The sequence below is a fragment of the Typha angustifolia genome, chromosome 13 (assembly GCF_048772165.1).
Source record: "Typha angustifolia cultivar Huaian chromosome 13, ASM4877216v1, whole genome shotgun sequence".
Lineage (NCBI taxonomy): Eukaryota > Viridiplantae > Streptophyta > Magnoliopsida > Poales > Typhaceae > Typha > Typha angustifolia.
Window position 1 is genome coordinate 16,645,119 of NC_133251.1, and position 25,294 is coordinate 16,670,412.

Here is a 25,294-nt window from a genome sequence, read left to right on the forward strand (position 1 = left end):
TTTTTTATTCTTCTGTAATTTGGTATATAATTGTGTAGTGATATTTTTATTCTTGTTTCAATTGATCACCGAATCGAGCAATCACAAGTACATACTATATCGATCTAGCAAAGGTGCAGGCCGTATGAGTCGATCGAAAAAGGAGCAGTCAAGGATAAACTTCGATGACAGATCGAATCCCTAGAACTGGCATTATCTTATAATCGCTGTACCCTGCTTTCACGAAGATCTTCTTCCACTCTTGCTCATCACGTTCATGGCTGCCAAACATCGCCATCATTCCGAGGTCCCACAAGAGCTCTAATTCTTCGGAATTCCCGTCAATTCGAATCACCGTCTCCAATACGATCAGCTTCCCTCCTTTTTCCTTGGAGGGAATTGCCTCCTTGCAACGCTGTAGAATCTTGACGCAGTCGTCGTCACTCCAGTCATGCAGGATCCACTGTAACGCAAGTAGTATAGTTAAATTAAGAGATGGATAAATTACAGAGTAGACGAGTACTAAAATTAATGTGACGTACTCACCTTCAAAAGAACAGCGTCTGCAGGTGGAACGTACTCAAATGCATTACCTGCGACAAACTCCACGTTGCCATCCTCCTTCATGTCCCCTATCACCTGAGGGAGGTCCAAAACGGTGCATTTGATCTCCGGGAAGGCCTTGGCGATAGCCCTACAGGTGTCGCCGACGCCGCCTCCGACGTCGACCAGCGACTTTATTCCCCGGAAAACCTCCCCGTGATCCTTGACAAGAACATCCATCGCGAACCGCGTGTCGCTGGCCATTGCGTCGTTGAAACTGCGACCGGCTTCGACGTTCCGGCCTAACATGGTCCAGAAGTCGAATCCGTTCGCCAGCATGAACGGGGTGGGCCCGGTCGGCGGCTTGTCCTCCTTGAACCAACCGGTCAGGTGGGAGAACGGCTGTAGCATAACAGGGTGAAGTATTCCTAATACGAAGGGACTTAAGCTTGTTCTTCCCTTATCCTCAACAAGCAAGCGAGATAGAGGTGTGAGGAGATATACATCCTCCTCCTCCGACGAGCTTTGCTTGGCGAAGAAGCCGGAGGTCGTCATCATACGCATGAAGCGGCGGAAGTGGAAGGACTTGGATGGTGGAACGGAGATGGCACAGAGAAGCTCCAGAAGGGTGATGCGGCCGCCGTGGTTGTGGACGGCGTCGAAGATGCCGAGCTCGATGGCGCATTTGAGGTACATGGATTTGTTGTAGGAAAAGATGTCAGTCCATAGCTCTTTCTGGGCTTGAAGCAACTCGTTGCTACCCATATTAATTAGTTACTTACTATACACTAATAATAAATTTCACGGCTAGTTCGATGGTTTTCCTTTTGGCTACTCTCATCTTCTTATATAGCTATTCTATTCAAATACATAATTCTTTTTTTTTATCATTTTGAGAAAAAATCGATTTGAATAAGTTAGTTTGGAAGGTGCGTTTATCTGATTGGAGAAGTCTTGTGGACTGATCTGATCTAACGTGAGAAGTGGGCCCCAGAATAATTATTTTCAAACTGCATCTTCCGATCCAGACAAAAGTTAATTATAATAGTCGATGCATGAAAAAGACAAATGATAATTACACTTAAACCTCTAAATTATTCTCTAACTTTTTGTCAACAAAGAGAAAAATAACTTTCTAACTCTCAACAGTCTGCTAGTGATTCTTCTTACCTCCATTCAAGTTGTTGTAGTCATCGCTGTTGACAAAACATAAGCGATTCGGAAATTTGGACATCACAAATATCTCCTTTTTTAATCTCTCCGTATCGCTGGTCGCATATGACTTTAGAATCTCTATGTACATATGGAAAACAATAACAACAAGTTACCATAGTTTTACCTGCAGTGCATCCATAATCCGTACTATAAAATCTGAAAAATCTTCAAGTTTTATGGATTATAGATATATTTTAGGAATTCATAATTAGTAATTATAAAATAGATCATTGTTTCTATAGAATTCATAATCAATGCTTGGCTCGAAATTATTCTTGTGCCTTATAATTTCGTTGAGGCTCGGTTCAGCACGAGTTTGAATTGGGCCTAACCAAGCCCGAATAGAGTTTGAGCTTAATTAGAGCATGAGTAGGCGATGGCGTCGTCAGCTTGCCAATTGAGGCTGATGTAGTGGAGGAAGAAGGTCGGATCGGTGAGGGTGGGCAGATCAGGTGGGGTGAGGGCTATGGGTAGTGGTTTGATGGATGAGGGTGAGGGTGGGTAGGGTGATTGAGGGTGATGAGTGAGTGTGATGGCTTGGTGGGTGAGGATGATAAGTGAGGCAATAATGCCGGTTGACCATATCGAGTGGAGCCTTAGTAAGTCAGGCTCGGTTCGATATTAATTTTGAGCCCATTTGAGTGACTCGGGCTCGGCTCTGCTCGGACCGAGCCGAGCCGAACTTGAGCTTAAAAAAAATAGTTTTAAATAATAGAAATTATAAAATCTCTATGCATGTGATGGGAAAAGGTATTCTCAAATTTGGTTCAACGATAATTTTCGTATTTTAGAAAAATTCGAGTAAAATTACGTAGTAAAAGTAGAATTGATAAGAGTTTGAAAACCTAAATTATATTATTTTACAGTGTAAATTATTATTATTATTAATTAAAAACTTTATGTGAATATTTTTTTCTTATTCAAGAGTTCTATATAAGAAAAATGAAAAGTATATATACAAATTTACAATAGTTCAAGAAGCAAAATTTGACCGTCATCACTACAGGACGAACACGTAAGGAATATATGGCCTTAAAATTATACCTTATATTAATCCACTAATAAACACATATGGAATTTAGAAATCACAAACGTTTCCATTTGGTTTGTCTCTACGGAGGATCTATAAAGTTAACGTCTAATTTAATTAAATATAATAAAAAAAGATAATGGCTATCTTTTGATTAAGACAACAGAAGGATTAAATGTCATTTGGAAACACCGATCTTGATGCCAGAATATTAAATCGTTGTCGACCCAGAATTTTGGTGAGAATTTCTGCCCGGTTGGGTTGACTTTAATTACTAATATAAATATATTTGTAATGAGAGATGTGTATGTCTCTATAGGCATGTGAATCTTCCTTTTATTATTTTCAACCGAAGATGAGCTGATTAACCACTGAATAATGCATGTGCTTTAACTTGACAGATCCTTTATACGTTATACAATTCTAGCTCAGGCTCAACTTGGGCCGAGTTAGAGCCTAGTTAGATAGAGCCTAAAATAAATCTAACATCAAGCCTCATTCAAGCCGAGTTAGATCGAGCCCAAACCGAGTTAAAGAAGGAGGAGAAAGAGGAGGAGGAGGTGGCAGCACCGTTGTACCGTGGCGGAGGAGGAGGCGAGGATGTGGAAATGGGATTTGGGAATTGAATTTTATCTCACTCCTTTATATCGAACCTATTGACTCGAGCTTGAACGAGACAACTCTAACTCAGACTTGACTAGATATTAAGTTTGAGTTGATTTTAGCGGCTCGAGCTTGGCTTAGCTCTCATCGAACCGAGCTCAAGCAAAGCACAAGTTACTTGTCAATCCTGACAGCCCTAACTACGGCCCCACGTTTCTCTAGAATAACAATAACACATTAGCAAATTAACTACATATTCTCTCGCTACTATAGGTGCAAATATAAAATATAAAAGAAGTCAGTGTACTAATATGCCGAGATGGTAACTTGACATTCTAACTTCTCGCTCCGGACAGTAGTTTTCTTTTCGGCTTGGCTAGGCATATAGGAAGGTGTCTACTCTCGGTGGAAAGTGCTCTTATCTTAAAAGTGAGATCTACCATAATTATTTCAAATTTTACCAGAAAGCCACCGAGTACCTCGGAGGGAGACAAAGTGAATTATTGCAGCTGAATATCAAGACAACAATTATTATGCTTAGACTCCTAAATCATTCTTTTTGCGTACACTATTAGCTCTCTTTTATCACTGCATGACATTTCGGCTGCTATTTTGGAGGTGGAGACGTCACAACTTCTCATTGATACAAGCGGGGTCCACCACAATAGCTAAACTAGTTAGATGTGTGTGTTTGTGTGTATGTCTCTATAGCCGTGTGAATCTTCCTTTTGATGTTTTCAACCGAAAATGAGCTGATTAACCACTGAATAATTCATGTGTTTTAACTTGACAGATCCTTTATACATTATACTATCATTATATTGTTGGACTCTAATTTCGCTACACTAGAGGGTACGTAATTAAGCACTAGACATGAATGCCAGAGGTATGTACACTGAAACCGATTGATCGAGCAGTCAAAGAGACTGCATGCATTTACATAAATTGGTGCATATACGACTCTAATTAACACTATGATGCTGCTGTCTTCGGAATGATCATGTTTTTAGTTAAGTTACTTTTAGTTTAGTTTCCCGACCTTTTTCTGTAAAACACTCAAAATCTCCATTCCAGATGACAAAGAATTGTTTATAATAACTGATCGATATTTTATTCTGTAATTTTGCTACATACTTGTAGAGTGATCTCTTTATTATTGTTTCGATAGGTATCAATCTAGCAAAGGTGCAGGCCGTATGAGTCGATCGAAAGGAGTAGTCAAGGATAAACTTCGATGATAGATCGTATCGCGGCCGATGGCATTATTTTGTAACCGCTGTACCCAGCTTCCACGAAGATCTTCTTCAACTCTTGCTCATCACGTTCATGGCTGCCAAACATCACCATCATTCTCAGGTCCAAACAAAGCTCTAATTCTTCGGAATTCACATCGCTTCCAATTACTGTATCGATTACGATTAGCTTCCCTCCTTCTTCCTTGGAGGGAATCGCTTCCTTGCAACGCCGTAGGATCTTGACGCAGTCTTCGTCACTCCAGTTGTGCAGGATCATCTGCATCGCAAGTAGTATATAACGTTCAATCAAGTCCTTAAATTAAGAGATGGGTAAATTAATTACAGAGTCGGCGAGTATAAGTTGGCATGGGGCGCACAACCAAGAGCAGTTAAAATTAATGTGCATTTCGAACTAATATATGTACTCACCTTCAAAAGAACAGCATCTGCAGGTGGAACGTACTCAAATGCATTACCTGCGACAAACTCCACGTTGCCATCCTCCTTCATGTCCCCTATCACCTGAGGGAGGTCCAAAACGGTGCATTTGATCTCCGGGAAGGCCTTGGCGATAGCCCTACAGGTATCGCCGACGCCTCCTCCGATGTCGACCAGCGACTTTATTCCCCGGAAAACCTCCCCGTGATCCTTGACAAGAACATCCATCGTGAACCGCGTGTCGCTGGCCATCGCGTCGTTGAAACTACGACCAGCGTCTTCGTTCCGGCCGAGCATGGCCCAGAAGTCGTATCCGTGCGCCCGCTTGAACGGCGTGGGCTCGGTCGGCGGCTTGTCCTCCTTGAGCCAACCGCTCAGGTAGGAGAACGGCTGTAGCATAACATGCTTAAGCATTCCTAATACGAAGGGACTTAAGCTTGTTCTTCCCTTATCCTCAACAAACAAGCGAGATAGAGGTGTGAGGAGATATACATCCTCCTCCTCCGACGAGCTTTGCTTAGCGAAGAAGCCGGAGGTCGTCATCATACGCATGAAGCGGCGGAAGTGGAAGGACTTGGATGGTGGAACGGAGATGGCACAGAGAAGCTCCGGGAGGGTGATGCGGCCGCCGTGGTTGTGGACTGCGTCGAAGATGCCGAGCTCGACGGCGCATTTGAGGTACATGGATTTGTCGGAGTATAACACGTTAGTCCATAGCACTTTCAGAGCTTCAAGTAACTCGTTGCTATCCATCGTAATTAATTATTATACACTAATAATAAATTTCACGGGCATTTCGATGGTTTTCTTTTTGGCTACTCTTATCTTCTTATATAGCTATTCGATTCAAATAATTAATTAATAAGGTGTCTTTCACTGTGTTCAAGACTTGTGGGAGTGGGACTCTTCTTATTGATTTTTCGTATCTACATAGTCATAGTAATATTATAAAATTACATTTGTATACCAATAAATATTAAATCTAACAACTTTAATATATTTGTTCAAATTATAACATTTGAAGTAGCTAAGTTTGACCGTTATCACTACTGGACGAACACATACCGAACATTTGAGGTTTAAATTATAGCTTATATTAATCTACTAATAAACGCATGTTGAATAGATAAATGATATAAGATGATCGATTTAGAAGGTAGAGAGAATATAGTAGACATGTTCAACAAAATACAGCAAAGAAAATTCTGGGGCTATTTTAATATTTAAGTCGTGCCGACACTTCTTAACTTGGTAATCATACCAGAGCTAATTCTTTCGAATTTTGTTAAAATTTTTGGAGATCACGAATATCTCAATTAGTACTGCATATCACTCTTATAAATCTTTCTACATATGGACAATAATATTAATAAGTTACCCTAGTTATAGGATAACGTTGTGATGTAATTTTTAACTTAATAATATATTAATTTTTTATTATGTTTAATTAAAATTATATTAAATTTTAAGATATTTGTTGGAAATAAATTTACTGAAAATTGAATAAGTTATTCAACGAATTAGTATTATTTGAGAAATTATATCTAACTCATATGCATGGCTTCAGCTCTAAGCTGCTCAATATCGCCGCCACCTGGGCCATCGAAGGCCGGCTCTTCCGACCGTTTCCGACGCCACCTTCACCATCCTCCCCGATGCCCTACCATCCAAAGGCACCATTATTCTTGGATGCAACAACTCCTTGACTCTTGACTCCCTAATCAAAGTCAATGCCCACTCCACCACCTTCCCTTTATCCTCTCACCTCCTCCCACTCTACAACTCCAACAACACCATCCCAAATGTATACACGTCATCCTCCGCGCACACATTCGAGCCTGGACCAAGTAAGAAGGCTAGACCGTAGTCACAAACCCTAGCCACATAGTTCACGGCTCTGTAGACGGTCCAGAACCGGCCATTGCCGACGATTCGGCAGCTATTTTTTGAGGTGGAGACGTCACGACTTCTCCTTAATACAATCGGGGTCCACCACAATATTTTTAGATGGATTTAATTATGGGTTACGAAATAAAACTGAGTCTTGGCTTTCGTCAACAAAGAACAAATAATTTTCTAACTGTCAACAGTCTCTAGTCATCGGCTGCCCATAAAAAAAAAGAGATTTGGAAATTTAGCATATGATTTGATTTGATTAAATATAATAGATAAAGATAATGCTTATTTGTATTAGGACATGTGTATGTCTCCATAGGCGAGAGAATTATTCCTTTCGTTGTTTTCAACCGAAGATGAGCTGATTAACCACTGGATAATGCATGTGTTTTAACTTGACAGATCCTTTATACGTTATACTATCATTATATTCTTGAGCTCTGATTTCGCTGCATTTGAGGGTACGTAATTAAGCACTAGACATGCATGCCAGAGGTATGTACACTGAAACCGATCGATCGAGCAGTCAAACAGACTGCATGCATCCACATATGCTGGTGCATGTACGACTCTAATTAACACTATGATGCTGCTGTCTTCGGAATGATCATGTTTTTAATTAAGTTACTTTTAGTTTAGTTTCCCGACCTTTTTGTGCAAAACACTCAAAATCTCCATTCCAGATGACAAAGAATTGTTGATAACAACTGATCGATATTTTATTCTGTAATTTTGCTACATACTTGTAGAGTGATCTCTTTATTCTTGTTTCGATAGGTATCGATCTAGCAAAGGTGCAGGCCGTATGAGTCGATCGAAAGGAGTAGTCAAGGATAAACTTCGATGATAGATCGTATCGCGGCCGATGGCATTATTTTGTAACCGCTGTACCCAGCTTCCACGAAGATCTTCTTCAACTCTTGCTCATCACGTTCATGGGTGCCAAACATCACCATCATTCTCAGGTCCAAACAAAGCTCTAAATCTCCGGAATTCACATCGCTTCCAATTACTGTATCGATTAAGATTAGCTTCCCTCCTTCTTCCTTGGAGGGAATCGCCTCCTTGCAACGCCGTAGGATCTTGACGCAGTCTTCGTCACTCCAGTTGTGCAGGATCCACTGCATCGCAAGTAGTATATAACGTTCAACCAAGTCCTTAAATTAAGATATATTAATTACAGAGTCGGCGAGTATAAGTTGACATGGGGCGCACAACCAAGAGCAGTTAAAATTAATGTGCATCTCGAACTAATATATGTACTCACCTTGAAAAGAACAGCGTCTGCAGGTGGAACGTACTCAAATGCATTACCTGCGACAAACTCCACGTTGCCATCCTCCTTCATGTCCCCTATCACCTGAGGGAGGTCCAAAACGGTGCATTTGATCTCCGGGAAGGCCTTGGCGATAGCCCTACAGGTGTCGCCGACGCCGCCTCCGATGTCGACCAGCGACTTTATCCCCCGGAAAACCTCGCCGTGATCCTTGATAACAACATCTATCGTGAACCGCGTGTCGCTGGCCCTCGCGACGTTGAAACTACGACTAGCATCTTCGTTCCGGCCGAGCATGGCCGAGAAGTCGTATCCGTGCGCCAGCTTGAACGGCGTGGGCTCGGTCGGCGGCTTGTCCTCCTTGAACCAACCGCTCAGGTAGGAGAACGGCTGTAGCATAATAGGCTTAAACACTCCTAATACGAAGGGACTTAAGCTTGTTCTTCCCTTATCCTCAACAAACAAGCGAGATGGAGGTGTGAGGAGATATACATCCTCCTCCTCCGACGAGCTTTGCTTGGCGAAGAAGCCGGAGGTCGTCATCATACGCATGAAGCGGCGGAAGTGGAAGGACTTGGATGGTGGAACGGAGATGGCACAGAGAAGCTCCGGGAGGGTGATGCGGCCGCCGTGGTTGTGGACGGCGTCGAAGATGCCGAGCTCGAGGGCGCATTTGAGGTACATGGATTTGTCGGAGTATAACATGTTAGTCCATAGCACTTTCAGAGCTTCAAGTAACTCGTTGCTATCCATCGTAATTAATTATTATACACTAATAATAAATTTCACGGGCAATTCGATGGTTTTCTTTCTGGCTACTCGTATCTTCTTATATAGCTATTCGATTCGAATAATTAATTAGTAAGGTGTCTTTCACTCTGTTGAAGACTTGTGGGAGTGGGACCCTTCTTATAGATTTTTCGTATCTAAGTAGTCATAGTAAAATTATAAAATTATATTTGTATACATTTGAAGTAGCTAAGTTTGACCGTTATCACTACTGGACGAACGCATACCGAACATTTGAGGTTTAAATTATAGCTTTCATTAATCTACTAATAAACGCATGTTGAATAGATAAATGATATAAGATGATCGATTTAGAAGGTAAAGAAAATATAGTACATATGTTCAACAAAATAAAGCAAAGAAGGTTCTGGGGCTAATTTAATATTTAAGTCGTGCGGACACTTCTTAACTTGGTAATCATACCAGAGCTAATTGTTTTGAATTTTGTTAAAATTATATTGAAAAACAATCTAACTCTCAACACTGTCGTCATCAAGACATCTACTGGCAGATAAAAATAATGAATTCCGAGAATTGATATTTTGTTTGATTTGTGTGATATGAATATATAATATATATAATGAGTTACAATATTTGGAGATCACAAATATCTCAATTACTACTGCATATCACTCTTATACAGGATAACGTTTGTGATGTAATTTTTAACTCAACAATTTATTAATTTTTTATTATGTTTAATTAAAAATTATATTAAATTTTAAGATTTCTATTGAAAATAAATTTACTGAAAATTGAATAAGTTATTCAACGAATTGGTATTATTTGAGTAATTATATCTAACTCATATGCATGGCTTCAGCTCTAAGCTGCTCAATATCCCCGCCACCTGGGCCATCGAAGGTCGGCTCTTCCGACCGATTCCGACGCACCCCGACGCCACCTTCGCCATCCTCGCCGATGCCCTACCATCCAAAGGCACCACTATTCTTGGATACAACAACTCCTTGACTCTTGACTCCCTATAATCAAAGTCAATGCCCACTCCACCACCTTCCCTTTATCCTCTCACCTCCTCCCACTCTACAACTCCAACAACACCATCCCAAATGCATACACCTCATCCTCGGCGCACACATTCGAGCCTGGACCAAGTAAGAAGGCTAGACCGTAGTCACAAACCCTAGCCACATAGTTCACGGCTTTGTAGACGGTCCAGAACCGGCCGTTGCCGACGATTCGGCGGCTATTTTTTGAGATGGAGACGTCACGAATTCTCCTTAATACAATCGGGGTCCACCACAATATATTTAGATAGATTTAATTATGGGCTACGATTAGGAAGGTGTCTTATCACTGTGTGGAAGACGTGTGGGACTCTTCTTACCGATTTTTCCTATCTACGTAGTCATAGTAAAATTAAAAACTTACATTTGAATACCAATAAATATTAAATCTTGGAACTTTAATATCTTTGTTCAAATATTTTATTTTGATACTACTTTAGTCCGATAAAATTAATATTTTTTTTAGAAAACCTAATTTACTTTACCTACGACAATGTTATTGAACCAGAAAGAGATTGAGAGAAAAATTAAAAATTTAGTATTCATTTTGTCTCGGATTATAAGTCAATCTAAGCTTTACAAATTGCTAGCTAATAAAATAACCGCCCAATCGAATGAGAAAAGGGCAGTTGTAATAGCCTAATTAAAGACAACCGTAATAGCTTAACTAATTTTATTTTAATAAAAGTAGATTGGAGGAGAACGACGATGGAGGTGAGAACTTACCGGCCCTAATGGGATGCTCTTGAAATTCTTATTATTAGATAGAAAGAGATTATGATTGTGAAGAAGAAATGAGGCGTTTTAAAAAGGTCAAATTTTTTTATATTTAATTAGCAAATTACATATTTTGGTGGAGAAGATGAGTTAAGATAAAAGAAAAAGAAGAGATTAAGATCTATTAATATTTAACGCCAGAGAAAGGAGAGAAGTAGAAAAAAGTAATTATTTATACTCTATAAAGATTATAAGTTATCTATGGATTTAAGGAAAGAGGTTATTTTCACATTTGGTAATTTGAAAAAAAAAAGAGAGGTGAAATTATAGTAGAAGTAGAATGGGTAAGAGTTAGAAACCTCAATTATATTGGTTCATGGAAAAAAATTTATGTGAATATTTTTTTCCTATTCGAGAGTTCAGTGTAAATGATAAAACAATATGCAAGTGTATATAAAAAATTATCACATTTGAAGTAGCTAAATTTGACCGTTATCACTACTGGACGAACACATGCCGAACATTTGACATTTAAATCATAGATTATATTAATCTACTAATAAACGCATGTTGAATAGATAAATGACATAAGATGATCGATCGAGAAGGTAGAGAAAATATAATAGATATGTTGTAACAACGTACAGAAAAGAAAATTCTGGGGCTATTTTAATTTTTACACTTAACTTCGTAATTAAAGCTGAGCTAATTATTTTAATTTTTGTTAAAACTAAAAAAAAAATTTCTAACTCTCAACACTCTCGTTATCAAGACATCGACCGGCAGATAAACTTAAAGAATTCCAAGAATTGATACTTTGGTTGATTCGTGTGATATAATTATATTATATATACAATGAGTTACAATGTTTGGAGATCATAAATATCTTAATTACTACCGCATATCATTCTTATAAACTCTTTTACACAGGGAAAAGAATATTAGTAAGTTATCCTAGTTACAGTGATAACGTTGTGATGTAATTTTTAGCTTAATAATTTAATTTAATTTTTTTATCATGTTTAATTAAAAATTATATTGAATTTTAAGATTTTCGTTGGAAATAAATTTACTGAAAATTGAATAAATTATTCAACGCACATTAAAAAAAGATAAAAAATACATTACGAAAATATATATTGGTTTTTTATGATTTAAAATTGAATTAGTATTATTTGAGAAATTATATCAAACTCGTATGCATGGCTTCAGCTCTAAGTTGCTCAATATCACCGCCACCTGGGCCATCGAAGGCCGGCTCTTCCTACCGTTTCCGACGCACCCCGACGCCACCTTTGCCATCCTCGCCAATGCCCTACCATCGAAAGGCACATCTATTCTTGGATCCAACAATTCCTGGACTCTCAACTCCTGGATCAAAGTCGATGCCCACTCCGCCACCTTTCCTTCATCCTCTCGCCTCCTCCCACTCTACAACTCCAACAACACCATCCCAAACGATATACACGTCATCCTCGGTGCACACAATCGAGCCTGGACCCAGCAAGAAGGCTAGACCGTAGTCACGAACCCTAGCCACGTAGTTCACGGCTTTGTAGACGGTCCAGAACCGGCCCTTGCCGACGATTCGGGCTCGATGGAATCCGTCGGTGGCTAGTTCGATGTCAGTCAGCGGAATTGGGCGCAACTGGAGCATCACGGTGATGCTCGTGTTGTCGGAGGTGTCTTCGATGTGTCTCCTCTTCCTGCAGAGGAGGAAGAGGGCGGTGGCAAGAGCAAGGGCCACAACGCAGACAATTACGATGGCAATATCTCTCGCAATTACGCCGCAGTGGTGGTGGTGCATTCTGTCGAACACTTGTTTGCTTAGAAGATCACTTGGTACGCTGAATGTAATGTAATATTTTCAAATGTATTAAGGATAGCAGGTAGAGAGAATACGATGGCTTTGTCTAATATATATACAATTTTGGTGAACCAACTGAACTGCCAAAATCTTCAATAAGAGCTCCTTTGTAGTATATGCGGAGGCTTTATAATTTTTACATTTATAATCTCGAATATGCAAATTATATTAGTCTAATGTACTTCTGACAGAGTTTTCCATTAATCCACAGTATTAGACGTTCATCAAGTGGGTCAGTGGTTGGTCACATTGGATTCTTATCCAACAGGGTGTTTCAGGTTATTCCAACTCAAAACCTTTAACATATCATAACTATTAATTAAAAAAAATTGACACCTTTTCGAAATAAGAATTGTCATTATGATTAGATTTTAACAGAATATTTATAATAAATAATTATTGAAGTGAATATAATATATTTAAATAATTAAAATGCCTTTCTCTTTTTAAGTTTGGAGTATAAATATTTACCAATAATTTGTCTTGCATAACAATAAGATATCTTTTCTTGTACTATTATATTATATTGGGTAAAATATTAGATAGCTTTTGAACTTTTTTAAATAATGCATAAAGGAATAAAAAAAATCTTTTTATAATGAAAGCTTGAACTTAATCATGATTGTGCTATATTAATAACTGTGGGCGTCGTAGTCTAACTCAATCCAATCCAACATATTATTTCTAATTAATATTGTGGGTTGTGTGCTATAGATCCTTGGATACCTGAAGACTTACACTTCACTATGACTTCAATTTCTCTCTTTCACCGCAGGAGAGTTGTCGGTGAGGCATGTGCCTCTCGCCCAACTCTTTTCTATGTCCAGATCGTAACTTGGTACAACTACCCACCATGATGGTCACATTCTAACTACTCACTCCGTACAATAGTTATGGTATTCTTATGGTATAGTCTTATCTTCTTTTATAGCTATTGGATTTGAATAATTAATTAGGAAGGTGTCTAATCTTAGTGGAGAAGCGACTTGTCTAATCTTATAGGTGGGGTCTACCATAATTATTTAAAATTTTTACTCAAAGCCACTGGGTACTAAGGTGTCTAATCTTAATGGATAACTAAGTTAGGGTTAGACTCTGAAATTATTACTCTTTTTACGTACACGATGAACTCTCTTTTTATATCACATAATCCTTTTAACTATTAAAAAAAGTTCTGCCGCGTAGATGAAAGAGTAAATTCAAATCTCAATTAGAGTTAATTATATTTAGCTTTTCTAAACTATCACAGTTTTTACGTATATCTTCTGAACTTTTATTTTTATTATTTAGATTCTCTGGCTTGAAAAAATTTAGTTTAGAGAGTTAATAAATAGGGGTGTAAACGAGCCGAGCCTGAGCGAGCCGGCTCTAGCTCAGGCTCGGCTCGAAATTAGTTTCGAGCCTCACAATGTTGCTCAGGCTCGGCTCAGCTCAACCCGAGCCGAGCTCGAGCTGAGCCTAACCGAGCTCGAGCTGAGCCCGAGCAAAGCTCGAGCTCGATTAGAGGATAAGGCGGTGGCGACGTGGGCGGTTGCGACGTGGGCGGCGGCTTGCCGAAGGAGTCGGAGACGAATGGAGGAGGCCGACGACGGAGGAGGAGGAGGAGGAGGCCGACGACGGAGGAAGGTGTGGCGCCGTGGTGGTGGTTTGCCGTCGTTGCCGATGGAGACCGACGGGGAGGGAAGAATGAAGGTGATCGGGTGGATGAGGGTGAGAGTGAAGGTGAGGGTGAGGGAATTGATGATGGGGAAGGTGATGTGATGGGAAATATGAAGTAATTAATGAGGGTGGGTAGGTGAGGGTGGGTAGGTGAGGGTGGGGTAGGTGAGGATGATGAATGTTGAGATATGTTACGGGTGAGAATGAGTTAGTGAAGGACACGTGGCAATATTTCCTTATGCCACGTGTCCTTAGTCATAGGGACTCAGGCTATCGAGCTTATCGAGCCGAGCCTGAGCGAGCCGGCTCCAGCTCAGACTCGGCTCGATATTAATTTCGAGCCTATTATAATGGCTCGGGCTCGGCTCAGCTCTGATCGAGCCGAGCCGGACTCGAGCTTCACCCGAGCCGAGCCCAAGCTGCTCGTCAAGCCTGACAGCCCTATTAATAAAGTTACTTATTTTCTTAGTTGAGAGATTAATTATATAATTTTGTCAACAAAATTGAGTCTTGGGTTACGAAATAAAACTGAGTCTTGGCTTTCGTCAACAAAGAAAAAATAATTTTCTAACTCTCGACAGTCTCTAGTCATCGGCTGCTGATAAAAATAAAGAGATTTGGAAATTTAGAGATCACAAACGTCTCCATTTGGTTTGTCTCTAACGGGGATCCATCAATTTAGGATCTAATTTGATTAGATGTAATAGAAAAAGATAATGCTTATTTGTATTAGGAGATGTGTATGTCTCTATAGGCGAGTGAATTATTCCTTTTGTTGTTTTCAACCGAACAAGAGTTGATTAACTACTGGATAATGCACGTGTTTCGACTTGACAAATTCTTTATACATTATACTATCATTATCTTCTTGAGGTCTAATTTCGCTGCACTAGAGGGTACGTAATTAAGCACTAGACATGCATGCCAGAGGTATGTACACTGAAACCGATCGATCGAGCAGTCAAAGAGACTGCATGCGTCCACATATGTTGGTGCATGTACGACTCTAATTAACACTATGATGCCGCTGTCTTTGGAATGATCATATTTTTAATTAAGTTACTTTTAGTTTAGTTTCCCGAACTTTTTGTGCAAAACACTCAAAATCTCCATTCCAGACGACAAGGAATTGTTTATACCTGATCGATATTTTAGTCTGTAATTTTGCTACATACTTGTAGAGTGATCTCTTTATTCTTGTTTCAATAGGTATCGATCTAGCAAAGGTGCAGGTCTTATGAGTCGATCGAAAAAGGAGCAGTCAAGGATAAACTTCGATGACAGATCGAATCCCTAGAACTGGCATTATCTTGTAACCGCTGTACCCTGCTTCCACGAGGATCTTCTTCCACTCTTGCTCATCACGTTCATGGCTGCCAAACATCACCATCATTCTCAGGTCCCACCACATCTTTAATTCTTCGGAATTCACATCGCTTCCAATTACTGTATCGATTACGATTAGCTTCCCTCCTTCTTCCTTGGACGGAATCGCCTCCTTGCAACGCCGTAGGATCTTGACGTAGTCTTCGTCACTCCAGTTGTGCAGGATCATCTGCATCGCAAGTAGTATATAACGTTCAATCAAGTCCTTAAATTAAGAGATGGGTAAATTAATTACAGAGTCGGCGAGTATAAGTTGACATGGGGCGCACAACCAAGAGCAGTTAAAATTAATGTGCATCTCGAACTAATATATGTACTCACCTTCAAAAGAACAGCGTCTGCAGGTGGAACATACTCAAATGCATTACCTGCGACAAACTCCACGTTGCCATCCTCCTTCATGTCCCCTATCACCTGAGGGAGATCCAAAACGGTGCATTTGATCTCCGGGAAGGCCTTGGAGATAATCCTACAGGTGTCGCCGACGCCGCCTCCGACGTCGACCAGCGACTTTATCTCTCGGAAAACCTCGCCGTGATCCTTGACAAGAATATCCATCGTGAACCGCGTGTCGCTGGCCATCGCGTCGTTGAAACTACGACCGACGTCGACGTTCCGGCCGAGCATGGCCCAGAAGTCGTATCCGTGCGCCAGCATGAAAGGCGTGGGCTCGGTCGGGGGCTTGTCCTCCTTGAACCAACCGCTCAGGTAGGAGAACGGCTCTAGTATAATAGGCTGGAGCACTCCTAATACGAAGGGACCTAATCTTGTTCTTGCCTTATCCTCAACAAGCAAGCGAGATAGAGGTGTGAGGACATATATATCCTCTTCCTCCTCCTCCGACGACGAGCTTTGCTTGGCGAAGAAGCCGGCGGTCGTCATCGTACGCATGAGGCGGCGGAAGTGGAAAGACTTGGATTGTGGAACGGAGATGGCACGGAGGATCTCCGGGAGGGTGATGCGGCCACCGTGGCTGTGGACGGCGTCGAAGATGCCGAGCTCGATGGCGCATTTGAGGAACATGAATTTGTCGAAGTATATTATATTAGACCATAGCTCTTTCTGAGCTTGAAGCAACTCGTTGCTACCCATCTTAATTAGTTACTATACAGTAATAATAAATTTCACGGGTAATTCGATGGTTTTCTTTTTGGCTACTCGTATCTTCTTATATAGCTATTCGATTCGAACAGTCAGTTACGAGGTGTCTTGTCACGATGTGGAAAACGTGTGGGACTCTTGACTCCCTGATCAAATTCAATGCCCACTTCACTCTACAACTCCAACAACACCATCCCAAACGCATACACGTCGTCCTCGTTGCACACATCCGTGAGAACCTGTAATTCTCCTAATCAGCCACTACCAGAGTCAGACCGTCCATTCATATTTTTTAGCCAATATATGTAAAGATTCATTAGTTACAACTAAGACCCCACGTTTCTCTAGAATAACTATAACACATTAGCAAATTAACACCATATTCTCTCGCTACTATTAGGTGCAGATGTAAAAGAAGTCACTGTACCTAATATGTCCAGATGGTAACTTAGTACCTACCCACCATTATGGTGACATTCTAACTTTTCGCTCCGTACAGTTGCTTTCCTTTTGGCTTGGATAGTCACAAAGGAAGGTCCTTTTTCGAAACCGAAAAGTCATCGGAAGGTGTCTAATCTTAGTGGAGAAGTGCTCCTATCTCATCGGCCGAACAGTGACAGAAGATCAGATGAATACTAATTGTTTTGAATTTTGTCAAAATTAAAAAGAAATATTCTAACTCTCGACACTCTCGTCATCAAGATATCAACCGGCAAATAAAAATAATGAATTCCGAGAATTGATGCTTTGATTGATTCGTGTGATATGAATATATAATATATATAGTGAGTTACTATATTTGGAGATCACAAATATCTGAATTAATACCGCATATCACTCTTATAAACTCTTTCGACATATGAAAAATAATATTAGCAAGTTACCCTAGTTACAGGATAACGTTGTGATGTAATTTTTAGCTTAATAATTTATTAATTTTTTATTATGTTTAATTAAAAATTATATTAAGTTTTAAGATTTTCGTTGGAAATAAATTTACTGAAAATTGAATAAGTTATTCAACGCACATAAGAAAAATAATTAGATAAAAAATACATCACAAAATATATATATTGGTTTTTTATGATTTAAAATTGAATTAGTATTATTTGAGAAATTATATCAAACTCATATGCATGGCTTCAGCTCTAAGCTGCTCAATATCTCCACCACCTGGGCCATCGGAGGTCGGCTCTTAAGACCGTTTCCGACGCACCCCGACGCCACCTTCGCCATCCTCGCCGATGCCCTACCATCCAAAGGCACGACTATTCTTGGATACAACTCCTTGACTCTTGACTCCCTGATCAAAGTCAATGCCTACTCCACCACCTTCCCCTCATCCTCTCACCTCCTCCCACTCTACAAGTTCGACAACACCATCCCAAATGCATACACGTCATCTTCGGTGCACACATCCGAGCCTGGACCCAGCAAGAAGGCTAGACAGTAATCGCAAACCCTAGCCACGTAGTTCACAGCTTTGTAGACGGTCCAGAACCGGCCCTTGCCGATGATTCGGGCTCGGTGGGATTCGTCGGTGGCTAGTTCGATGTCAGTCAGCGGAATTGGGCGCCACTGGAGCATCGCGGTGATGCTCGTGTCGTCGGAGGTGTCTTCGATGTGTCTCCTCTTCCTGGGGAGGAGGAAGAGGGCGGTGGCGAGAGAAAGAGCCGCAACGCAGACAATTACGATGGCAATATCTCCCGCAATTACGCCGGAGTGGTGGTGGTGCATTCTGTCGAATACTTTGCTTGCTTAGAAGACCACCTGGTACGTTGAATGTAATGCAATCCTTTCAAATTTATTAAGAATAGCAGGTAGAGAAAATATGATGGCTTTGTCTAATATACATACAAATTTGGTGAACCAACTGAACTGTCAAAATCTTCAATAAGAGCTCCTTTGTAGTATATGTGGAGGTTTTATAATTTTTACATTTATAATCTCGAATATTCAAATTATATTAGTCTAATGTACTTCTGACAAAGTTTTTCCATTGGTCCACACGTATGGTTGGAAGTCTAGAACTAGTCTTAGACGTCCATCAAGTGGTTCTGTGGTTGGTCACATTGGATTCTTATCCAGTAGGGTTTTTGAGGTAATTCTCACTCAAAACGTTCTTATATTCTTCGATAAAAATATCCATCACTGACCGCCCGTCCAAGGCCATGGCGTCGTTGAAATTGCCGCCGAACTCAAATTCTGTCGACGATAGCCCAGGAATCGTGGCCGACCGCCGCCATGAAAGACGTGCGCTCGCCGGGGTCGCTCCCCTCCTTGATCCAATCACTCATATGGTTAGCTGACTCAAATAGTCAAATAGAATAGGTTGCAGTCTTCCAACTACATAGGAGGCTAAGCTTGTCCTTTTATCCTTAGGTTTGCATCGCGAAGTAACTGGAGGGCGTCAGCTTGCGCATGAGGCGGCGGAGGTGGGAGGATTTGGATGTTCGAACGGAGATTACATGGAGGAGCTCCGGGGAGAGTGATGAGCCACCATGGTTGTGGATGGCATCGAAGATGCCGAGCTCGACGACGCACTTGATGGACATGAGATTGATCGAGGAAGCAATAGATGTGATTCCATTGCTCTCGCTGAGCTTGCAACACTACTACTTCGTTAGTGCTACCCATCTCAGCCATTGTGGTTGATAAATAATTCATTCACTGGTAGCTGATTGTTTTTGTAGCTAGTGTTGTGTTCATTGTTCACACATTGTGTTTCTTTTTTTCCCCCACATATACTTGGTTGTCTGCTTCCGTTCAACTAGCTGTTTAATAATTAGGAAGATGTTTATCTCGATCTTCATGGCAAAGAACAAACGTCGTATTGTTCTGTGGGAGGAGGAGGGAGTTAGAGGGAAGGAAAAATATTGGGTAGAAGGAGAGAAGGTAGGCAGGTTTAGCTAACAGGGATAAGGAAAGAAGGTTGGGTCGGGGTAGTGGAGGATCGGTTGGAGAAGGGGGGGGAGGATCTCTTACAAGTTAAATTATGCTTAAAATTTGATTTACTTAAGAAATACAATTCGAAGACAAACATATTTTATCTTTTATATTCTAACATTAATAAATTAATTATATACACTACAATGGCAATTAATTTTTTTTAATATCAAAAACTTGTGTTCACTACAATCAAACCAACCCAAATTTAGTTACCAAATATTCCCTCCATATATCAAACTCATACGCATGGCTGCAGCTCCAAGCTGCTCAATATCGCCGCCACCTGGGCCATCGAAGGCCGGCTCTTCCGACCGTTTCCGACGCACGCCGACGCCACCTTCGCCATCCTCGCCAATGCCCTACCATCCAAAGGCACGGCTATTCTTGGATCCAACAACTCCTCGACTCTTGACTCCCTGATCAAAGTCAATGCCCACTCCACAACTTTCCCTTCATCCTCACACCTCCTTCCACTCAACAACTCCAACAACACCAACCCAAACGCGTACACGTCATCCTCCACGCACACATTCGAGCCTGGACCCAGCAAGAAGGCTAGACCGTAGTCACAAACTCTAGCCACGTAGTTGACGTCCACCATGACGTTGCTAGCTTTGATGCACCCATGCATGATCCCTAACACTGTCGCTCCATGCAAGTGCTCGACGCCGCGAGCCGCCCCCGCCGCTATCCTTACTCTTAGGCTCCAATTTAGTAGCCATGACAATGGCTTGCCGTCCGACGTGGTCCCGTGCAAGTAGTCTTCGAGGCTCTTCATGTCGACGTACTCCGTTAGGATGATCCTCTCGCCGGGCGCCTCGGAGTAGCCTAGGACTGGGACTACGTTGGGGTGGTCGGCGAAGGAGAGTGACTTGATCTTTGACGAGAAGCTTAGGCCTGGATTGCTTAGTACGAGACTAGGGTGGACGCGTTTAACCGCGAAGACGTCTCCGGTGGAGGAGACGGCTTTGTAGACGGTCCAGAACCGGCCCTTGCCGACAATTCGGGCTCGGTGAAATCCGTCGGTGGCTAGTTCGATGTCGGTCAGCGGAATTGGTCGCACCTGGAGCATCGCGGTGATGCTCGTGTCGTCGGAGGTGTCTTCGATGTGTCTCCTTTTCCTGCAGAGGAGGAAGAGGGCGGTGGCGAGAGCGAGGGCCCCAACGCAGCCAATTACGATGGCGATATCTCCGGCAATTACGCCGGAGTGGTGGTGGTGGTCGTGCTTCATGGCTTAGACTTGTTAAGGTAGACTCGATCGAGGGAAGACGAATTAAAGAAAAAATATATATGAATTTAGTAGTTATTAACAAGAGCTTATATATGGTTTTAGTTTTCTCAGACATGGGATGTGTGTGTGTCCATGGTTTGGTGAGGAGGTTGGGCATTCTGTCGAACATTTTGTTTGCTTAGAAGACTACTTGCTATGTTGAACGTAATCTTTTAAAATTTATTAAGGACAGCGGGTAGAGAGACTACGATGGCTTTGTCTAATATACATACAATTTTGGTGAACCAACTGAACTGCCAAAACCTTCAATAAGAGCTCCTTTGTAGTATATGTGGAGGTTTTATAATTTTTAATGTGCAAATTATATTAGTCTAATGTACTTACTTCTAGACAAAGTTTTCCATTACTTCACACATATTATTGAAAGTCTAGAACCAGTGTAAGACGTCCATCAAGTGGTTCTGTGGTTGGGTACATTGGATTCTTATCCAATTGGGTTTTTATACGTAATTCCCGGTGAAAAATTTCTAAATATCAGAATTATTATTACATTTTTAAAATTATAATTATCATATGATTAGTTTTTTTAACAAAATATTATTCATAATAAATTATTATTAATATAAATAACTAAAATACTATTCTCTATTGAAGTTTAGAGCATAAAATATTTACCAATAATTTGTCTTGCATAAAGAAAAGATATTCTTCCTTGTACTATTATATTGGGTAAACTATTAGATAGCTATTGAACTATCTTAAATAATATACACAAAAATATTTTAATAAACTTTATTTTAATTATAATTAGTTAAATTTAACTAAGGGAATAATGAGACTCGATAAATGCACAAGCCCAGCCCAGCCCAACCCAACCCATTATCACTACAGAATATTGTGGGCTGGGCTATAGATCCTTCTAGGCCCACAGTCTTACATTCTACTAGGGTTTTGGTCTCTCTCTCTCTCTCTCTCTTTCTCCCCTTCTCTTCCACCACCTGCAAGAGTAGAGCACTATTTCCCTCTCCCGCCATGGCCGCCGCCGCGAGATCGTTCCTTCGCACTGCCTCCTCCTCCTCTTTCCGTTCCACGGCGGCGAGGGTCGCTGGTGAGGCGCGTGTGTCGCACCCAACTCTCCTCCGCGTTCCCAAGCAGAGCTCGATCGCTTCTCGGTTCCTCAGGTTAGGGCTAGAGAGGGATAGAGTTAGAATAGAGATTTTAGGGTTTCTCTTTGTTTTCTTTGATCTCGACGGAGCTTTCTCTGGTTTTCAAGGTCTCCCGTCGAAACGAGCTTCTTGGTGGAGTCGCTGATGCCGATGCACACCGCCACTGCGGCGGCTTTGATGACTTCGATGCTCGCCATCAACCGGAACGGATGCGGATGGCTCTCCGAAGGTATTATATCACTATGATGTCTTCGTTTTTCCTATTTGTATTGTCATGGTATTGTTTTGTGTTTGTTTGGTGGAATTATTGGTAATGAAATGATGGATTTATTAAATGATTATAGTCCGTACGATATAGCTTCTACTACACAGTTTATCTATTGTAAAGTTGAGGCCTTTGTTCCGATTGAAAAATAAGAGCTTAACTTAATAACAGAACTCAAAATAAAATAAATCTAGAATATAGTAAATAAATCATTACAAATCAAACGAGGTTTAAGAAGCCCTGGTTGAACTCAACTTCAGGACTCCTACGGCACTGTAGTTGCATGGCTCGCCAGCATGGGTTATACAGTCAAATTTCTTAGATCAATCAAACACAATATAGGATGAGAAAAGAGAATGTATGTTAGTGCATAACACATCTCTTGCTAAGGATTATTTTTGTGTTATATGTTTGTTCATGGAACTATTGTATGCTTATCACTATAGAAGTTCCAATTGTACACACCTGAAGTCCCGTAATTTGTTTTTTTTATAACCACATTTAAATTATTGTTTTTCAAACCCTTGCTGCGAGGATACATGCTCCTTGGCAGACCATATTTTAGTCAAAAATATTCCCCAATCAACATTGTCTGATCAAAACAGAACATAAGCTGTCTTTCACAAGATATTGCAAAACTTGTCATTTGTTTTTCTTCTAAAATACATAGGCTAGTAAATATTTTGTTAAAGGGAAAAATTGCTTATATCACTTCTCAGATTTTTCATTCTGTCTACTGATTCTCTTGTATTTAACCAGCTGGCAATGATGATGTGTGACAAACTCTAGGTGATGTAGCGGAATTTTAATCTGATGCCCCAATATTACAGGTCGGCTAAGACTTTAAGGAGCTAATATTATGATTTTTTGTTTATTGATCGGTTTTTCCTATCTATGATAATAAAATATGAATTTTTAATATTCTATGCTGTCGTAACTTATGATTATATAGCACTGTCACTATAAATCAGGAAGTGAAGGTTAACATAATAAAGTTATGTAGTGTCATGAAGGGAGGGGTAAATATCATCGTTTTTATAAGTCATACTTATATTTTCAGAACCAAGAACAGTTTTATTTTGGTCGTTATTTTCAGAAGTGACCTACCATTTTTCCTTTTTACGAAGCCTTCAATTTATGCTTATCTAAATCTTATTTTTCCAAAAGAAAAGCTAAGCTACTATTATTGATTCTCAAGTGACATGTCTGCTTCTTATTAGAAGTAGGCTACCATCTTTTCTCAGCATTTAAAGATATGTTTATTCCTCTTCCTGTGGACTGTTTTCACTTTACAAACTTGTTAGGTCATTCTTTATGATCTTATGGAGCATCTTATTATGATTGTTTATTGATCACAGGCCCATAGGCTAGAGTAGACAAAGAGGCTAGTCATCCCTAATATATAAATTGGATAATTAGATCAACCCTCTTAGGAAATAAGTCACAGCGAGTTCAAACCATATGTATATAGCACCATGATGGGGGAATTGAACCTAAGTCAGAATGAGTTCAAACCATATGTATATAACACTCCAATAGGAAATGTAAATCTAAGTCACAACGAGTTCAAACTATATGTATATAGCACCATGATGGGGGGAATTGAATCTATGACCTCCGGTTGGTAAGAACCAACTACTAAGTTGTAATGACGACTTTATATAGCATCTTATTTACTCTCAAGTAGCTGCCAATATATAAGCCACCGATAATTTTTCAACTTCTTGAAGTTGGAAAATCAACAATCATTTCTTTGGTCAGCTAAATTCTTTTCTTTGGTGGTAATTTTGAACCACAATCAATTTCTTGAGTTGAAATTTAAGTTTTGCTAGTTCCACTATCTATGCTGATGCCATAAACAATTTGCGTTTTGGAGGTCCTACCGCAGGTCATTATAGGAAACAGTTGTGCAATAGCTTATCAAGTACATGCTTTAATTCAGCAACTGATGCTCCCTTCCCTAATCCTTAAACCTTTTTTTATGTTGAAACTGGAGATGGCAATTGAAAAGTTGTGGATATAAAGTGACACAAAGTTAATACTAGTAGGATTTGATGTTCATAGTAAAATATTTTTTCTTCAGCATTTCAGAGTGTGCTTTTGTGAATGATAGTAAAGTCAGGAATTGTGCTTTCCTTTTTGACTTATTTCTTTTCTGTTTAGGTCTGTGACTAATCGTGGTGGAGGGCATTTTGCTTGGAGATTGCAGTTCCTCTTATCTTTTGATTGCAATTCCTCTTCCACTTCTTTTGTCTTTTCTCATTAGCCTTTTTTTTTTCCTTGAATGAGGTTGCAGTTCCTCTACTTCTATTATCTTTTATCCTTTGCATATCTTTTTATGTACGAGGTAGTATTGTGCAACGAGATGAATAAATAGTGCCTGTAGCTGTTACTTATGGGCCTTTGTAACTGATAGAGCTTAGATGCTTGATTCTTATATTGTAGATGGATGAGTTGTAGTTTGGGACATTGATGCTGATGAGAGCTGCAGATTTCATGACCATGAAGGTACTTTTAACCTGTTTCTTCTCATTCTTCTTTTCTGTTTCTAAGCTCTTTCAAGCAGTTTGAGTCGATCTTTCGCTGATGAATGTCTGATGATAGTGTTCGACTTGTTGAGTCAAGGAACTACAGTTGAGCTTGCAGAACCTTTTAGATTTTTTAAGTACATTTTGTATCGAAATGCTGAGGATTTAAAAGCAGGCGCAGCAGCGTTTGATGGGATGCAATATGTATAAAGTTGGAAAATATCGCTCTCTTCCTTTCTAATTAGAAGTGAAATGAGAGAGATCCACTTTTTGATTCTATTTTGTTTTTGTTATTGTTTTTTTGGTGTGTTAGTATGTGTAGAATCGGAGTTCGGTTAGGGCTAAATCTATGGGAAAAATAAACAGTCGAATTATATAGTCTCTGGTTCCACC

General features: G+C 40.3%; 6 protein-coding genes and 1 long non-coding RNA gene across 13 annotated transcripts; 2 read left to right on the forward strand and 5 right to left on the reverse strand.

The window, feature by feature from the left end:
• Positions 1–52: 52 nt before the first annotated feature.
• LOC140773291 (uncharacterized) lies at positions 53–5,840 on the reverse strand. The gene is made up of 4 exons (XM_073115767.1): positions 5,035–5,840; positions 4,595–4,882; positions 526–1,290; positions 53–442 (listed from the first exon to the last, which is right to left on the reverse strand). Exons 1-4 carry the CDS (start codon positions 5,794–5,796, stop codon positions 149–151), a joined length of 2,109 nt encoding a protein of 702 aa, XP_072971868.1. The 5' UTR covers positions 5,797–5,840; the 3' UTR covers positions 53–148.
• A 781-nt stretch (positions 5,841–6,621) lies between these two features.
• LOC140773292 (proline-rich receptor-like protein kinase PERK3) lies at positions 6,622–12,596 on the reverse strand. The gene is given in 2 exon segments (XM_073115768.1): positions 6,622–7,015; positions 12,180–12,596. Coding segments are annotated over 2 exon segments (771 nt in total). The 5' UTR covers positions 12,557–12,596.
• On the reverse strand, positions 7,634–9,016 carry LOC140773971 (trans-resveratrol di-O-methyltransferase-like). The gene is made up of 2 exons (XM_073116772.1): positions 8,207–9,016; positions 7,634–8,060 (listed from the first exon to the last, which is right to left on the reverse strand). Exons 1-2 carry the CDS (start codon positions 8,966–8,968, stop codon positions 7,767–7,769), a joined length of 1,056 nt encoding a protein of 351 aa, XP_072972873.1. The 5' UTR covers positions 8,969–9,016; the 3' UTR covers positions 7,634–7,766.
• Positions 12,597–15,325: 2,729 nt separating the features above from the next.
• On the reverse strand, positions 15,326–16,783 carry LOC140773863 (trans-resveratrol di-O-methyltransferase-like). The gene is made up of 2 exons (XM_073116636.1): positions 15,983–16,783; positions 15,326–15,830 (listed from the first exon to the last, which is right to left on the reverse strand). Exons 1-2 carry the CDS (start codon positions 16,751–16,753, stop codon positions 15,537–15,539), a joined length of 1,065 nt encoding a protein of 354 aa, XP_072972737.1. The 5' UTR covers positions 16,754–16,783; the 3' UTR covers positions 15,326–15,536.
• Positions 16,784–17,957: 1,174 nt separating this feature from the next.
• On the forward strand, positions 17,958–19,560 carry LOC140774475 (uncharacterized). Its single transcript, XR_012106599.1, has 3 exons — positions 17,958–18,535; positions 18,791–19,062; positions 19,145–19,560. It is a non-coding gene; the product is annotated as an uncharacterized lncRNA (long non-coding RNA).
• A 269-nt stretch (positions 19,561–19,829) lies between these two features.
• LOC140774492 (serine/threonine-protein kinase-like protein CCR1) lies at positions 19,830–20,995 on the reverse strand. Its single transcript, XM_073117506.1, has one exon. The coding sequence runs from the start codon at positions 20,940–20,942 to the stop codon at positions 19,950–19,952; it is 993 nt and encodes a 330-aa protein (XP_072973607.1). The 5' UTR covers positions 20,943–20,995; the 3' UTR covers positions 19,830–19,949.
• A 911-nt stretch (positions 20,996–21,906) lies between these two features.
• On the forward strand, positions 21,907–25,178 carry LOC140775036 (protein NUCLEAR FUSION DEFECTIVE 6, mitochondrial-like). Of its 7 annotated transcripts, none has more exons than XM_073118260.1 (5): positions 21,907–22,123; positions 22,216–22,337; positions 23,133–23,203; positions 24,537–24,881; positions 24,978–25,178. In XM_073118260.1, exons 1-3 carry the CDS (start codon positions 21,975–21,977, stop codon positions 23,150–23,152), a joined length of 291 nt encoding a protein of 96 aa, XP_072974361.1. In that variant the 5' UTR covers positions 21,907–21,974; the 3' UTR covers positions 23,153–23,203; positions 24,537–24,881; positions 24,978–25,178. The 7 variants fall into 7 exon arrangements, with proteins under 7 accessions (XP_072974361.1, XP_072974363.1, XP_072974360.1 ...); XM_073118262.1 differs by having other exon boundaries at positions 24,819–24,881; XM_073118259.1 differs by having other exon boundaries at positions 24,537–25,178.
• The last annotated feature ends 116 nt before the right edge of the window (positions 25,179–25,294 follow it).